A 16,180-nucleotide genomic window follows, 5' to 3' on the forward strand; every position below is an offset into this window, starting at 1 on the left:
TTCTCATGCCTCCTCTGGCTCAGGGGTGATTACAGCAGCAAGAGCTGGAGGGTGCTCCTCTCCCTTGCAATCTGCGCATAGATAAGTATCTGGGATGATGTGAACCTCTTATGTGAAAACATACTTGTTCCATCTGGCAAGCTGTGGTGCCTCTGCAGACGGAACAAGTAGAAGAGTGAGACGTTAAATCCCCTCTCCATCTATAATTTTTAATATTATTAAGATGACTACACACCTCTTCTCAGGAAAATTAGTAAACATGGGCCATTTAAATAATATCAGCATATAGCATAACTTTTTCTGAGAGGAAGAATAGTGTGTGAGTTTGGCTGGCTTGCTCATTGTGGCTTCGTACACACCGTTCATTCACCTGAAGGGCTGAAGATTTGCACCAGTGTGGGATGAGCAGGGCCAGCCCTAATATTAGCTAAACTGGGACACCTGTAGATACGGAAAGGCAGGAAGTGAGCAGTGCTATACAGTGGTACCTTGGGTTACATACGCTTCAGGTTACATATGCTTCAGGTTACAGACTCTGCTAACCCAGAAATAGTACCTCGGGTTAATAACTTTGCTTCAGGATGAGAACAGAAATTGTGCCGCGGCGGCGCGGCGGCAGCAGGAGGCCCCATTAGCTAAAGTGGTGCTTCAGGTTAAGAACAGTTTCAAGTTAAGAACGGACCTCCAGGACAAATTAAGTACTTAACCCGAGGTACCACTGTATCTGCTATGCATACAGTACTCTTACACAAGTCTCCATAGCCGGATGCTGACACTTACTTTATGAAAAATGCATCAAAACATTTCAATCCAAGCTAAGCAACACTTTATTTCTTTATCCAACCTAAGAAGCACTTTATTTGTCAATGATGTAATACCAGTTTGTGGTTGAATTACTTTTAGGACACCTTTAACAAATGCGAGGCATAAGGTGGCATAGCATCCTAGGACAGTGTTTTGAAACTAACACGAGCAAGAGAAGGACAGTTGGAGATTCACTTCTGCTTTGCAGCAACATTAATGTGAGGATTAGAGGGATTGTATCCATCTCATGACTAAAACCTGATGTGCCTTGGTGAGTACAAAACGCAACACAACGAAGTAGTCATACAAGCACCATAACTTTCTATTTTGACACCTTAATGGAAGCAGGTTCTACCAGTGTGTGGCAGTTGAGGGCTGATGTCACAAGAATCTTGTGGGAGTCATTGTTCCTCGACAGTTGAGTGACTTTCAGTTGGATGCCACCAAACCTGTTTGGTCAAAGCATAGACTTTGGTCAGAGAAAAGGTTGTAGTATCTTTTATTTTTTACAGTAATTTTTTTATTCGTTTTCCATTACAGTCCAATAATAGCCTCCTTATAACAATACCAATTTATAATGCAATTATTAATACCAATAGTTCAAATTCCGAACTATATGATTTCGATAAAATGCCTCCCCACCGTGTGCTAGATTTGATAGTTTGATGATTTTCCTTTTTTTCTGTGTTCCAGAATCTTATTAATTTCAGTTACAGTCCGGTCATAAAAATAATCGCTTATACAACAACTGCAATATTAATAAATTCTGTTCATGTTGACACATTAAGTGATTTATAAAGCTACAAGGGAGGAACTCAAAACTATGGGCTCAAACAAACAGGAGCTTAACCGTTTCCCTGCAGGCCATTTTCCCACTAAAAAAATCCCCTCCTGCAGCTGCCTTGCCACCTGCAGGGGAAATATATTGTGTGTACATATCTTAAACTGTAAAGGAATTTTAAAATCAGGTTGTGATACAGTGGGGGAAGAGCGGGTCTAAGGTTCAAAGGGGAGGGTTAAAAATGCCCAAGCCCTTGGCTGTGCCTAACTAGCTACAGTGGTACCTCGGGTTACATACGCTTCAGGTTACAGACTCCGCTAACCCAGAAATATTACCTCGGGTTAAGAACTTTGCTTCAGGATGAGAACAGAAATCGTGCTCCGGGGGCCTGGCGGCAGCGGGAGGCCCCATTAGCTAAAGTGGTGCTTCAGGTTAAGAACAGTTTCAGGTTAAGTACGGACCTCCGGAACGAATTAAGTACTTAACCTGAGGTACCACTGTACTTCTTTGCTGGACCAGGAAATGAGCCTTTTCTTTTTCTTTGTACCTTTCCTAGTGAAAACCCGCTCCTTAAAACTCAATTGGAGCAAATGGCAACCCACAGAAAACCTCAGTTGACATTTACTCTGATTGGGCGATAAAGAGAGGACTTTCCTGAGGGGAGCTCCAGAACAAAAGAAAGAAAGACAAAAAAAGGGGGTACTTGGGCACAGAGCTTTTAACTGCGGACTTGTGATTGGAAACAGTGGGGCAAAAAAGTTAAGTGCAAGCTCTCACTCTACGTTTCCCTCTTTTGTGGACTTTTTAGAAGGAATCTTCAACGCTATCCTGTCTACCATCTCTGCCTGTCAGCATATTGTCTTCCTTTCTTGGTGCTCCAAAATATGATCTACATCACTAACAAACTGGCAAGTGCACAGACTCTGCACCTGCCGAAAGCTAAACAATATATGACATTTATGTAGTATGTGATTTAATATTGTGTGTACGTGTGAGCATTTTAATGACGAACAATATTTGCAAAGGGATGGGTGATCAGGGTCAGGACTGCAGCGTTCAAGGAAGGGAAATTTAACCCCTTCCCTCTGCACTGTGGTCTCAGTGAGCCCTCCCTCGCCCCCCAAAAGCTACTATTTGGCACAAAAGGGAAGTTCCACTGGCACCAATGGAACCTTCTCTCCCAACCAAATATCAGAGGGGCAGGGTTTAAATGGGGTAACAGCACAGGAGAAAAGTAGTCCCCTCTTCCATATGTGGTTCTTATTGGGATTTGGGGGGGGGGTCGCCTCTGGTTGCTATTTGTAATTTTAAGAACCCCAAGAACATAAGCAATGTTAAAATCATGTTTCCCATCACATGCATGGCACTGCTATGGTCATTTAGGATGAAGACTTTAGCCCTGTACATGCAAAATATCTCCGTATAATCAACACATGGACAGGCAGTGGGTGAAGCCATGCCTACTGGCTCCCCATATTAAAATATATGGAGGTTTGGATCACAAGGTGAGGGGCGTTAGATGATGAGGGCTACGGATGTGATCCAGCTCCTGTCTGACCTTTGCTGATTATACACAGATGCGTCAGATGCAAAGAGCTTTTACATGCCCTATAATTAAGCTGTCATCTGCAATTAAACCCAAATAATCTTTCCCTGCCCCCATTCAGTTGCAATGAATTCCATAGTGCAGATATGTATGGGGAAGCTAGAAAGCTTAGTTCCCAACAGGTTGGATAGGTATTCTGAAACGTGTTGACAAGGATGTTTTCTTCTCAAGACAGGAAAGAAAGACTTTCCAGTTGGTTACCTGGTCAGGTTTTTTTCCTTTCAGGTGGTTTGCAACTGAGGAATCAAGATGGCGACTGACAAACGACTGGACTTCATAGAGAATTACTGCACTCTCTTTCTCCATGTTAAGCCTGACAAATGGACCAAGTTTGCAACCAGTGAGGAAGTCCACTCCATGCTCAATGAGTTCTATGAGAAGCACGATGTGACAGCACTGGTGATCACGCTCAATCCCACTGGACAACTAGTTCCTTGTCTTGGCTTCCCAGCCACACTGAAGAACAAAGGAATTTATTTCGTGAAAAAGAGGCGTGAAAATGTTAACAAAGAGAACTTTCTGGATTTACTCCTTGTTGGAGATCTCAGCCCCTCCCCTGTAGAGCAGATGATGGCTGTCGTGGAAGAGGTGGGCATCAAGTTTCTCTTAGCGGTCACTGAATGATATCTCTTTATAAAGAAACATATGAGAGCGTAGTCATAAGAGAGAATGGGATGTATAGTTAATTTAGCTCCTTATTTTGGTTCCAACAGGATTCTCAATCTTTCATGAAGTTGCAGACGAAACTGCTGTGATGTGATGGATCTATCCTTTTCCAGTGTTGGACAAAGCCAGTCAGGCTTTGGGTCTGGAAGTGAGAGATCCTTCTCCTTAAGCCCATCATATCACCTACAACTGCAATAATGTAAATTTTAAACATTCACCTCACACAGTTGTTGTGAGGGTAGAATTCCTTCTCTGATGCGTCTTTGAGAAACAGCAGGCTTGAAGTGTAATAAATAAATAAAGCCTACCAGCTCCTGATCGTTAGGAAATGCCCCAAGTGTAAAAATTGCATTGCCACATTACCCTGGTGTGAAGGTTTCTATGGGGCTGCTCGTGCGTAAGCAGGCAACTATCTCCCTGGCTGGGTGCGAACACCTGGCCTGGCTGCCTAAGTAAACCTTATCTGTCCGGACGCCACTCACCCGTGGCTGACTCAGTCGCTGGCAGAATCCGTCAGTGGGCGTTTCTTAAACTTCTTCCAGCAAAGAAGCTCCTTGACGCCTAGTCTCCTCCTACCCTCTCTGCGCGAAAGCCTTCTGCGCAAGGAGGGCGTGGGCAACGGAGGACCCCTACTCTCCCCGCTGGTCCCAGGCAAGGAGTCATGGGACCGCCTCGCCGCTTCCCCCATCTGCCCCCCTTCTCCACTGGTGCTACGCTGATTCTCTTCCCCAGAAGATGGGCTGCTTCTCCCGATCCCTGGACGCTCTCTGGAATCCCTCTGGCTTTTGCTCTCTCTGATGGCAGTTCCCTGACACCTGGCTATACTGGTTGATGATTAAATTCACCATATTCAAATTGTGCATTAAAAAACATTTAGGGTATGTCTGTGCCAGAGCCTTTCCTGGACTTGTCTGAACAACTGGTTCAGTCTGCACAAAATCCCTAATGTTCTCTCTAATTATGGTTCTGCCTCTTGTTGGTGTGGCAGAGTGTTACTCAGGATCCAGAGGCACTAATATTTTCCAGCGCTTTGGGACAGATGACATGATTAACATAGTCACTGGCAAGTTTATTATCCTCTTTGTAAATGCTCAAACCCAGCCCCTTGCTTTTCTTTGCACATGTTAAGCTATATAGGAAGCTGTCTTCCACCAGCTAAGAACTGCTTCCCACCTAGCCACAGCAATGCCTGCTCTGACTGGCAGCAGCTGTCCAGGCAGACATCACATCACCTGCTGCCTGGGATTGCTTTTACTGGAGGTGCAGGGAACTGAATGTGAGTAACCCAAAGAGCAGCACAGGAACATATGATGATGCAAGACAAAGACACAAACACAGAAGAATTGCAGCAAACAGCACTAACGTGGTCACTAATAATAATAATAATAGTAATAATAATAATACATTTTATTTATACCCCGACCTCCCCAGCCAGGGCAGCTAACAACCAATAATAAAAACAAGTTGATTAAAATACAATTTAAAAAACAAGATTAAAATACAACATTAAAACATTAGGATGCAGCCTCTTCACAGGAGGAGAAAGGAAAAAGAAAGAGGGGGAGGGAATCAAACTGATTCTAAGCCAAAGGCCAGGTGGAACAACTCTGTCTTACAGGCCCTGTGGAAAGAAATCAGATCCTGCAGGGCCCTGGTCTCATGAGACAGAGCGTTCCACCAGGCCGGAGCCAGTGTTGAGAAGGCCCTGGCTCTGGTTGAGGCTAATCTAACTTCCTTAGGGCCAGGGACCTCTAGGGTGTTGCTATTTATGGACCTTAAGGTCCTCCGTGGGGCATACCAGGAGAGGCGGTCCTGTAGGTATGAGGGTCCTAGGCCATGAAGGGCTTTAAAGGTCAAAACCAGCACCTTAAATCTGACCCTGTACTTCACCGGGAGCCAGTGCAGCTGGAAAAGCACTGGGTGAATATGCTCCCATGGCAGAGACCCTGTGAGGAGCCTCGCTGCAGCATTCTGCACCCGCTGTAGTTTCTGAGACAGCTTCAAGGGCAGCCCCACGTAGAGCGAATTACAGTAGTCAAGCCTGGAGGTGAGCATCACATGGCTCACTGTGGCCAGGTCGGGGCCTCCAGGTTTGCCCTGCCACCAGCTTCTCGTGGTCCCAGACTTACCACAACCTACTATCAAAGAGTGATTCCTGAGCATATTTGAGCACTGCAATGTTTTGGGACTGTGGCGGTGAGGGTTTGCCCATCTTTATAAAACTTGATATTTACAAAGCAGCCAACTCAACAAAAACTTTAAAAGGGGGAGAGGTACACAGGTATGGAGTTTGTTGCCCTTCTCAGCACTTTCTTTAGCTCAACAATATCGCCGTTGAGATGTGGCAAATATAACTTCTCCCAGTATTCCAAATGTGGTCACACCACAGATCTGTAGAAAGGCATTGCAATATTGGCAGTTTTGTTTTGGATCCCTTTCCTAAATATCCCTAGTGTAGGATTTGCCCTTTTCACAGCTTCTGCATGCTGGGCTGCCTGACAAAGCCTAACAGTGCAATTCTGTCCTCAAGTTATTCCAGCTGGGCAGGGCTAGGCTCACTGCCATGTTCCTGCACTGGTGAAAGGCAATACATTGAAATGGTGCATTACCATTGCACCAGTGTAATGTAATACTGATGTTATGATGGCATTGCAGTGGTGTGGTGGCTGTCAGAATCATAGGACCATGACTTCCAAAAAAGACGTTCCAGCTACTGGGGTGTTTAAAAAAAGAGGCTGGACTTTTCCAGAAAACTTTTAGATTTTATTAAAAATAATTCGATACAGTGTTGTGATCAGTAATGTTTGAAACAGAGCAATTATTTCCCTCTAGGTGGTCTATTCCTTATTTATGAAGCACGAAAACCTTGCTGGATGGCCTCAAGTGGTGGCTGATGATGTTATACGGGCAGCCCACAGACTGAAGAATGAGATGTTTGTGATGGGAGGAAAGATCAAAGGGAAAACACTGCTTCCTTTGCCAGACCACATAGATACCTTGGAGAGTTCAGTGGATATGTTTGACACGTGGGTGCCCTAAAATAATGTCTGCCAATGTCTATACTTCTTGTTGTCTTGTACATTGTGTATGTGCAGCATATGAAGAACCCATTATTTTCATTTATTTATTTTTTTAAAAGGCTACTCTCATCCCTAAGGGGCAATTACTTGCATGTATGTATTTGGCATGCCTCCATGCTGTGATCCTCAGAGATGCCAACCACCAAGGAAGAGCGATGGCCCAAACAAAGGGAAATACAAACGTTCCTGGTTGTAAAGGCACAGGCACCTAGGAGGGAATCCAAGGACCATTAGGCAGTGCTCCTGCAACTAAAGAGATCCTGGAACAATTTACTGAGTTTTATATTATAGCCGGGCTGGCTAGTAACTGAATGGAGCTCCCTTTATTAACTTTTAGTTCAGAGGTTCTTAACTTGTGGCCCATGGCACCTAGGAGGTCCACTTTTAAGGGGTCTGTGAACCAAGTGCAAAAAAACCCCAAACAATAAATTAAATAGTATGCAAAATTGTGTATGTGTTTATGTGCATTGGAAGGGATTCCATAGGTTTCCTCAGATTTTCAAAGGGGCCTGTGACCCCAAAGAGGTTAATAACCACTATGCAAGTTGTTTCTGGATGAGAAGTTAAAACTGTTTCCACCATACTGTCCTTTGTGGGTTCTTTCAGGCTTCCTAGAGCTGTGGACAGTACACTGTTACACTCCATTGAAACCATCATCATTGACTGGTCTCATCAGATACGAGATATCCTGAGCAAAGACTCAGCACAGCCTCTTCTGGATGGCTTGAACCCATTACCCAGAGTGGAATTTGATTTCTGGCACAGCCGGCAGGTTAACCTGCAGTGCATAAATGAACAGGTAAGTGGGAGTTTATGGGCACTTCATGAGACCTGGCTGCAAACCACCATATGGCCATGAAAACAAGTTGCTAAAGTTGGGGGTTTTGTGTTTTTGTTTCTCCCAGCTGTATGCCCCTCAGGTGAAAAAGATTGCTGATATTTTGGAGAGGGCAAAGAGCTGTTACTGGCCAGCACTCAGGAATGTTTTCAAGGACGTCTCTGCAGGTACTACCTCCTTTCTTAAAATAAATGACCGCCAGCAAGTTGTTTTGGGTCATATGTAACAAACGGCTTTCATGCCCCTCCTTAATTTATCTACTCTGTCATTTTTGTTTTATACAGGACTGAAGGAGGCTGATGATATTAACTTGTACTTGCAGCCACTGAAAGTTGTGTTGGAAGAAGTGGAACAAGCTGATTATCATCAGGTATATATATTACAGGGAGGAACTAACATTTGAAAATTAAAATAGGCCACCTTGCTTATGCATCACTGCTAAGACCCTCTTAAAAAATGAATTGCTAGCCATTTTTACTGCTACAATGGTGTATAAAAATATCTGGAGGGCAACAGTTTGGGCAGCCTTGGTGTATACATTTTGTCTGTCTTCCATGATACTTTACTGAGGCTTATATTCTATATAGCACTATGGTGAATGTTCTCCAAGAAGTCCATTGTTATCCAAAAAGTTCAAAAAAGGCTGTTTTCAATGGCCAGAAACACCTCTGTGAAGAGGAAATGGGAGCTTATGTCCTGGCTTCCACCCAACCAACCAGAGTTGTACTTACCTGCAAGTAAAGAAGTTAAGAAATGAACATTTAATAATGCGATCTAAGGGTAGCCTAAGCAGTCCTTAGTAGTTAGGAAAGTGCAGAATCGAGTCCAAGTGCTCTTACAAGAAGCAGCAACAATAAGTTTGGTCCAGGAACAAGAGCCAATGTTCAGAAGTCTGAGATTGGTAACCAGAGTTCCATGGATGTTGTGATGTTCCTACAAGCAGTGGCAGAAGAAGAGGAGTGCCCCCATCAGCGCGATCCCGGTAGGGTGCCATCGTGGCTGCCCCCCTGCCTGCGCTGGGCGCCACGCTCCCACAGCGCGCCAGCCCCGCCCCCGCCTGCTCTCCACCCCCTGGTGCCGGAGCATGAAGCTCCGCCACTGCCTACAAGTTTCCCACCTACCCACCAATATTTTAAACAGTGATGAAGAATGCCCAGCTACTCACAGGAATCCGTATCCCTGCAGGAATTCCTGGGTTTCAGGCATGCACTCTGCCTCGTGGGTTGATTCTCTGCCTTTCCTTGGGGTAAATAAGTGATGCAAGTGCGTCACTTATCGCTGAAGAATTTATCGTCCCTTTGGAGAAATTCAGTAAATTTGTCCATCCAAAAATAGGGTGGAGAATTTTTAGAGGCCATTTGCTTACAGCTCAAGTTAAAATTAAACCACCTTGCCTTAAACATGTGGAATTTAGTTGCTTGAAACCTTTACTTTCTCTTTTTTTAATATGTCCACACAGCTTCCTCCATTCATCAGCAATGTCATGTACACCGTCTGCTTGATCTGGGCCAATTCTGAATACTACAACATTCCATCCCGGATCATTGTCGTATTGCAGGAGATCTGTAACCTCTTCATTGAATTGGTACTGTTCTGTGAAAATAAAGTTCTAGATTGGGGGGATTCCCATCCCCTTTCCCATATTCTTTTCTTCGTTTCTTCTAATTTCCATTTGGTTTTTGTTTTGGTGATTGCAGCCATTAAATATAGTTTCAGCCAAATTTATTTTGCAGATGCTGAAACTGGTTAACTGGAAGGTGGGGTGGGGAATAGAAAATGAAACAGGGCCTGGGCAGGTTTGGTTGAGAGCCTAAAGCGAGTGCAAAATTTCAGCAGAAATTGTTGCACCGGGAGGACTTGCCCTTCCTGCTTCTATCTTGTGGTTCATACCTGATCCACTGAAACAAGTAAGAAGTTGGTCAATTCCAGTTGTGAGCTCAGGATTGCCCACATTTGTGTTTCAACAGTCAAAGGAAAAATGAATGGTACACATGCTTAGGTGTGCTGCGGAAAGTCAGGAGTATAGGTGGTCAATGGTATTGTTGTCACAGAGTCCCAACCATTGATTGTCCTCCCATTTGGATGAGATTTGCAGAAAGTTTGACTTACCACTTTGCATGTGCATAAGGCAGTGTTTCCCAACCGGTGTTCCGCGGCACACGAGTGTGCCGTCAGACGTTGCCTCGTGTGCCGCGAGATGCCTGGAGGGAGGCGGGCGAGTCGGGCGGCGAGAGGCGGGGCGGCGGCGGCGAGGAGAGGCCGCGCCTCCTGCTGCTGCCTGGCGCTCCTCCTCGCAGCCGGCAGCGCTGCCTGGGCGCCTCCGCGCGACTCTGCCTCGCTGGGTTTGGTCTCCCAGCAGAGACGGGTCACACGCGCCCCTCCCTCCCTCCCTCAGCCTGCGCGGAGGGAGAGCCAGAGAGAGGCATCGCTCCTGCGCGGCGGGAGAGGGAGCAGCCGGAGCGATGCCCCAAACGAACGGGACCGGAGGGGAAATCCTCTCCGAGGCGGATTGAGCGCAGCTGAGAGAAGCCTTTCGAGGAGCTGCCGTGTCCCCTGGAAACCCCCTTCCCAGCTCTGCCTCAGCCGCCGCCGCCTCAGTTGCCGCCGTCCCTCAGTCCCTCGCTCTGCTGCCTCCTCCCACCCCCAAAGCTTGGAGGTTCCCCAGCAAGGGGGAGGGAAAAAACTTTCACTTTTGTGCGTCCCTCCCGGCGTGACGCTGCGCGCTGACGTCACGGGGCGGGGCTTTAATGGTGGTGTGCCGCGAGATTTTTTTTCAGTAAACAGGTGTGCCGTTGCCCAAAAACGTTTGGGAAACACTGGCATAAGGAGGCAGTGGAGGAGCCTAAATCACAGCCTCAATGAAAGCCATTATTTCCTGCTGTAACAAGCACACTTTGTGCTGATAAATTATGAGCAATATAACAACTACCTGAAGGGGCTGATTCATCAATGCACTGCCTTGCACTGCCAAACTGTTGCAGGGTTCCACTTCCAGTTTGCTTTAATGTGCCCTGTTCACCCAAGCGTCATCTTTGACTACACTGCTTTCTATTTAGACACGTAATTTTCTGAGTCCCGAGGAAGTGCTCAAGGGCTTACAAGGTGAAATTGAAGAGGTGCTAGGAGGGATCAAGCTGGGTATCTCCGTGATAGAGAAACTCTACAAGACTTACGACGTTTGCTGCACAGATATGATGCCCAAGTTTTTTAAGGTGGGTTACTGATACCAGTGGACTTTGGTTCTCAGAGAAAGCATTACTCAGAACTTCACAGTGCAGCACATTCCGTATAAGTTATTCCATTTAATAATGTGGAAAACTATTTTATTTATTTTAAAAAAATGTTTTTATTTGACTTTACAGATATAAATTTATAACAAAACTACATACATATCCATATAAAGAGATTTCTCTGAATCTGGAGACTCCCCCCCCCCCTCAATCCTCTCCATGGGTCTTATTTTCAACGTTTTCAACTGCATATTATTTCATAATCTATATTTTATATCTATCCATATTGTCCATCATATTTGTTACATTACAAGTGAGATTAAAATGCTCCTAATGTTTTCATCTGCTTACAGTGGTCTCCTAAATAAATTATAAATTTTCCCCATTCTTTCTTGTGGAAAACTATTTTAAACAGCTCTACCTGGTCAGGGCTGCTTCTAGATACAGTTGTTCAATTTCAGAATTTTACTTGCAGAAAAATTCATATTAGGAAGCAATTTTCCCTCAACTTCAGGTTGGCTGGTCACTGAGGGCCCATCCACAATTTACGTTAAGTCTGAGCTTAGTTTTCCCATTATCAGTTTTGTTCGGAGCTCTGCATTCCCACCTGATTTCTTGTCTCAGATTTTGCCTGGGTTTTATTCAGGGGGAAACATCTGCAAACCTGTTTCCCCATTCATTCTTCTAGCATGCTTTTCTTATTGTCTCCTCCTCCTCCTCTGCCCCCCCCCCCATGGCAGCCGAGTTGAGCATGTACGTACAGATTTTTTTTATTATCAAGGGGGCATCTTTGTGCTTTGCTCAGATTTCCAGACCTCTGCACAAACAAAGCACCAGAAATCATGGTGACGGTCTGTGCATTGCTTGTTTTTTTTCTGTTAGCTCATGTGCAAAGTTATGACTGGAAGGGATGTTTGTTTGGTCACAGAGCAAAATGGCCGCAGAACTCCATTCAAACAGCACACAACGTATGTCCTTTGCATCTGGGGACTAAGTGAGCAGCAATTTGCAGTGAGCTTTGAGCAAGTCCCTTAGGGGTTCCTCCCACCCCTTGCAGTCCCGGGGACAAAAGGGTCTTTTGAGGGTCACGGGTACTGTTTCTTCCATTGCACAGCGCTACAGTTTTCAGACGGCTTTAACAATCGCTCCCTTTTCCCAGGGAACTCTGGGAACTGGGAAGTGAGGGGAATAGCAACCTCCTAATGACTCTCAGCATCCTTAATAAACTACAGTTCCCAGGATCCTGTGGGGGAAAGCATGGCAGTTTCAAGTGGTATGTGAATATACCTTTAAGGGCACCTCCCATATCTTGTTTAGGAGGTTAGGCCTAAGCAGGAAGCAGGGCTGAAAGCAGAGTGAGAAAGTAGCTTAAGGGGGGAAGAGCTGTTGTTCATTGTCCTTTAACAAAACTTTCTTATTCAACTTCTCTGACCTACACATCCTTAGATAGATAATACTACTGTATGATACCAGTTTAAATATATATAGTGCAAATGGGGCCTTAAAGTTGCAGCTAAATGCAGCTGCTGCCTATATAGAGTTGGTCACACTCTCTTATTTCTGTTTGCAGGACAAAGAACCCCAGTACTGGGAGTTCCCTTCTACACTAGTTTTCACTAGAATGAATTCATTTTTTCACAGACTGAAGACAATAGAGGTGAGAATTAAACTGTCTAGAATGAGAAACAACCATAGCTAAAAGTTTCCCAGACCCCAAAAAAGTGTGTGTGTGTGTGTGTGTGTGTGTGTGTGTGTGTGTGTGTAATGATATTTAAAATCACATACCATATTTTTGTTTTCAGAAAACTGTATATTTAAAAGTGATAACACTGGACAAAGTAAATTTTAGTGACCCTTGTTATTTTTTTTAAAATAATCAGTGTTGAAGCCACTTGTAAAAAAGCGTTTCCTGTTTAAGGAATGTAAAGAGAGCTGATTAGCAGCAAAACCAAGTCATTTAAAGTTTATTCAAAAGAAGGAGGCGGTTGGTAACTGTTGTTCATTTGTGTATTTTTTTTAGGAACTATACATGACTTCAATTGAATTTCTCAAACTGGAGAAAATTGAATTGGGAGGTGTGAGAGGCAATATCTTAGGGAAGCTGGTGGTTCAAATTTATGAGGAGGTTCTCGAATATGTTAAGGTCTTTGTTGAGTGCAAATATGATCCTTTAGATCCGGCAGATGAGGTTAGTAATTTCAATATAGGAAATTTATTCATATGTAGATGGCATAAATTATTTGCTTACTGTAAGGGGCAAAATCCCAATGTGCTCTAATTACTATAGCAACAAATGTATTCTCTTCAAGGTAGTTGGCCTAGCTTATTTTCTACTTTGGTTTAATTAACTTTTAAAAGTCAACAGATATGGCACATGATTGTTATAACTCATTTGTTGTTGTTGTTGATTGTTATTATTATAATTGAAAGCAATTTGATGAAGACTTTGCAGACTTCCAGATCAAAATTCAGGATTTGGATCGACGGCTGTCCACCATTTTCTATCAAGGATTTGTTGACTGCTCCAGTTTTGAATCTGCTGTCAAGGTACATACATTCCTGTGTTTAACCTAAACCCAGATAGCTTTATCTGCAGTGGAGCAAGCAGTAATTTTACCTGCAGGAGCAAGCAGTAATTTATACTCCTGCAGGTAAAGAAGCCAGTTTTGTCCCTAGCTGCCATGGAAGGTCCATCCCATGCAAGGAAGAAAATACTTTCTTTTTTTCAGATCTGAGCCCACTGAAGATTAGCATTAAATTTTCAAGCAAACATCTCCTAGGGTAGTAAGCAGCAGGATTGTGTGGGGTCTCTCTCAGTGTCAACCTACCTCCTTTCTACTTCTTTGAGTGCCATTTATAATGAGAGGGGGGGAAAGAGAATACAGCTTTGTGCCAAATTTGCACACATTCATGTGTATGTATAGATGCAGATTTAGAAATGATGACAATGATTTGAGTAGGAACAGACTACATCTCACCATAGCAAGGAAGATGGTAAGCCGGTGACCATTTTTGCCTCTTCAGTCTTCTGTCCCACGGCTAACTGTTAATGGGATCTGCTTGATCTCAAAAGGCAGAGAGTTCCAAAGGGCAGGTGCTGCCTGTCACACTAAACAACTGAGTTCTTACAAATCCAGAACAGGTATTATATGGCACCTCTAGTAGTGCCAATTCTGCTGATCAAAGTGGTCAAGTAGGCACATGTGAGGCAAGGCAATCTTGTAGGTAAGCTGGCCCCGATATGCCAATAGTAACATCTTGAACCTGGCCCAGTAGCAAGCTGGCAAACAGTGCAGATCTCTGAGCGTAGGTGAACTAACATGAATGCATTTAAACAACAGCAAAAGCTTTCACTGCCACTTTCTGAGTACTCACCTCATTTTCTACTCTTTTTAATAATTGTGTTTAATGAGTTGTGTATAATGTCTGCTTTCATTATGATTTATTGATTTTGTTTAGACGCCAGTTGATGGCCTGTTAAATAGATAAATGGACGCTAGGAATCATGTAATCATATGACTATAAAAATGATAATAATGGTTTACCAATGGTTTACCATTATCCCAATTAACAAGTACAGTCATACCTCGGGTTACAGACGCTTCAGGTTGCGTTTTTTCGGGTTACAGACCGCTGAAACCCGGAAGTACCGGAACGGGTTACTTCCGAGTTTTGGCGGTCGCGCATGTGCAGAAGCGCAAAATCGCAGAAACGCCGAATTGCAGCCCGCGCATATGCAGACGCGCCGCTGCGGGTTGCAAACGTGCATTCTGCACGGATCACGTTCGCAACCCGAGCATCCACTGTATATCAAGTTTAGTCTCCAGTCCGGACAGCAGTGCATACAAAGGTAGTCAGTCACCAATGCAACAGAGTGATTGTGGCCATTTGCAGATATTAAATTAATTGCTATAGCAACTTGTATAGAACAACTTGGAAAGCTCTTAGCATGTCTTGGGGGGAACCCCAAGGTTTACAGAATTAAACACCTGCTTAAAAAAAAGGCACAAGGCGGACTGAGTATACTCAGTGGCCCATGGCATGTTGAGTGTCAGATGGAAAAGAAAACCAGAAAACCTAGGGAGGGGAATGGAATAAAACATTTTGGAGGAGAGTATGGCTGGCTAGAACCCTAAACAGGAACACACCTCTTAGGAGGAAAGTTCTTACTGCAAAATGTTATTGCAGGTCCACTTGCTTAGCATAATTCAGAATGGATTTACAAATGAATGCTCAGAGAACATACCATTTTTAAAAACTGGGACCTCCTTTGTGATTTTTGTTCTCTAGCAAATCCATATGTTTGCATCCCTGTTGGATCGACCATTAATAAAGGCAGACGTAGCACCGCACTATGCTACCCTTCTGGAGATGTTCAATGTTGAGCTGGACAATGCAAAGATTTTATATGATGCCCAAATAGCTGCCACTGCAGCAGGTGATGGTGTGCCTCCCCTTAGCAAAAACATGCCCCCTGTTGCCGGGCAACTGAAGTGGGCTTTGGAACTCCAGGAAAGATTGCAGCTCCCAAGGAAAGACTTGCGGGCCATTGATCATCCGTGAGTAGCAAATCATTTATAACTCACATTACCCACACGCTATTTCCTGAAGTAATATTAAAAGCTATAAGGCAGCTTCGTTTGCAGTCAATTAAATTCCGCTGCCCATCTGAAACTGAACTTTCTCCTTTCTGCAGGGTTATGTTCAGTTCTGAGGCCAAGCTGATATATGCAAAGTATGATGAAATGATACGTTTGCTGCAAGGTTACCGTGAGAAAATTTATGCAGATTGGATTGGCCGGGTTGACAGAGACTGCCAGTTCAACCTAGAGCAGCCACTGATCCATAGAGATCCAGAGACTAATCTTATTAGTGTGAATTTCAGCAAAGAGGTGTGTGAATAGGAAGAGAGCATGCTAGCATGTGATTTCTGGCTGCTATGTGTTAGAAAATATATTATTGTGCTATAGTGATATAACGCTACATTACTGCGGTGGTGCTATATGGGTGTACATTTCTGTACTTCCTTAAAAAAAAGAAGAACCCTGTTTTAGTGATAATTTCAACATTTATTTCAAAAAACAAGGTCATAAAATAGTGCCCACCCCAAATGTTATAATGGAGGCACGCTGAACCATGAATAGTTTCCACTTTCCCAATAAGTCTACTTTCCTT

General features: G+C 44.1%; 3 protein-coding genes across 4 annotated transcripts in view; all 3 read left to right on the forward strand.

The window, feature by feature from the left end:
- Positions 1-1,141: 1,141 nt before the first annotated feature.
- On the forward strand, positions 1,142-8,001 carry LOC144325792 (dynein axonemal heavy chain 17-like). Its single transcript, XM_077920159.1, has 5 exons — positions 1,142-1,290; positions 3,417-3,779; positions 6,690-6,883; positions 7,544-7,736; positions 7,843-8,001. Exons 2-5 carry the CDS (start codon positions 3,441-3,443, stop codon positions 7,999-8,001), a joined length of 885 nt encoding a protein of 294 aa, XP_077776285.1. The 5' UTR covers positions 1,142-1,290; positions 3,417-3,440.
- A 61-nt stretch (positions 8,002-8,062) lies between these two features.
- On the forward strand, positions 8,063-12,188 carry LOC144325794 (dynein axonemal heavy chain 17-like). Its single transcript, XM_077920162.1, has 4 exons — positions 8,063-8,145; positions 9,235-9,360; positions 10,832-10,987; positions 12,165-12,188. The coding sequence occupies exons 2-4, from the start codon at positions 9,259-9,261 to the stop codon at positions 12,186-12,188; spliced, it is 282 nt and encodes a 93-aa protein (XP_077776288.1). The 5' UTR covers positions 8,063-8,145; positions 9,235-9,258.
- Positions 12,189-12,529: 341 nt separating this feature from the next.
- The window catches only part of DNAH17 (dynein axonemal heavy chain 17), an 85,005-nt gene continuing 81,354 nt past the window's right edge, over positions 12,530-16,180 (forward strand). For both annotated transcript variants that reach the window (XM_028715420.2, XM_028715430.2), the window contains exons 1-5: positions 12,530-12,662; positions 13,026-13,193; positions 13,436-13,552; positions 15,296-15,564; positions 15,702-15,897. In XM_028715420.2, the coding sequence (XP_028571253.2) occupies positions 12,627-12,662; positions 13,026-13,193; positions 13,436-13,552; positions 15,296-15,564; positions 15,702-15,897 (786 nt within the window). In that variant the 5' untranslated portion in view covers positions 12,530-12,626. The remainder of the gene's footprint in view (positions 12,663-13,025; positions 13,194-13,435; positions 13,553-15,295; positions 15,565-15,701; positions 15,898-16,180) is intronic.

The sequence above is a fragment of the Podarcis muralis genome, chromosome 2, assembly GCF_964188315.1.
Source record: "Podarcis muralis chromosome 2, rPodMur119.hap1.1, whole genome shotgun sequence".
NCBI classification, from domain to species: domain Eukaryota; kingdom Metazoa; phylum Chordata; class Lepidosauria; order Squamata; family Lacertidae; genus Podarcis; species Podarcis muralis.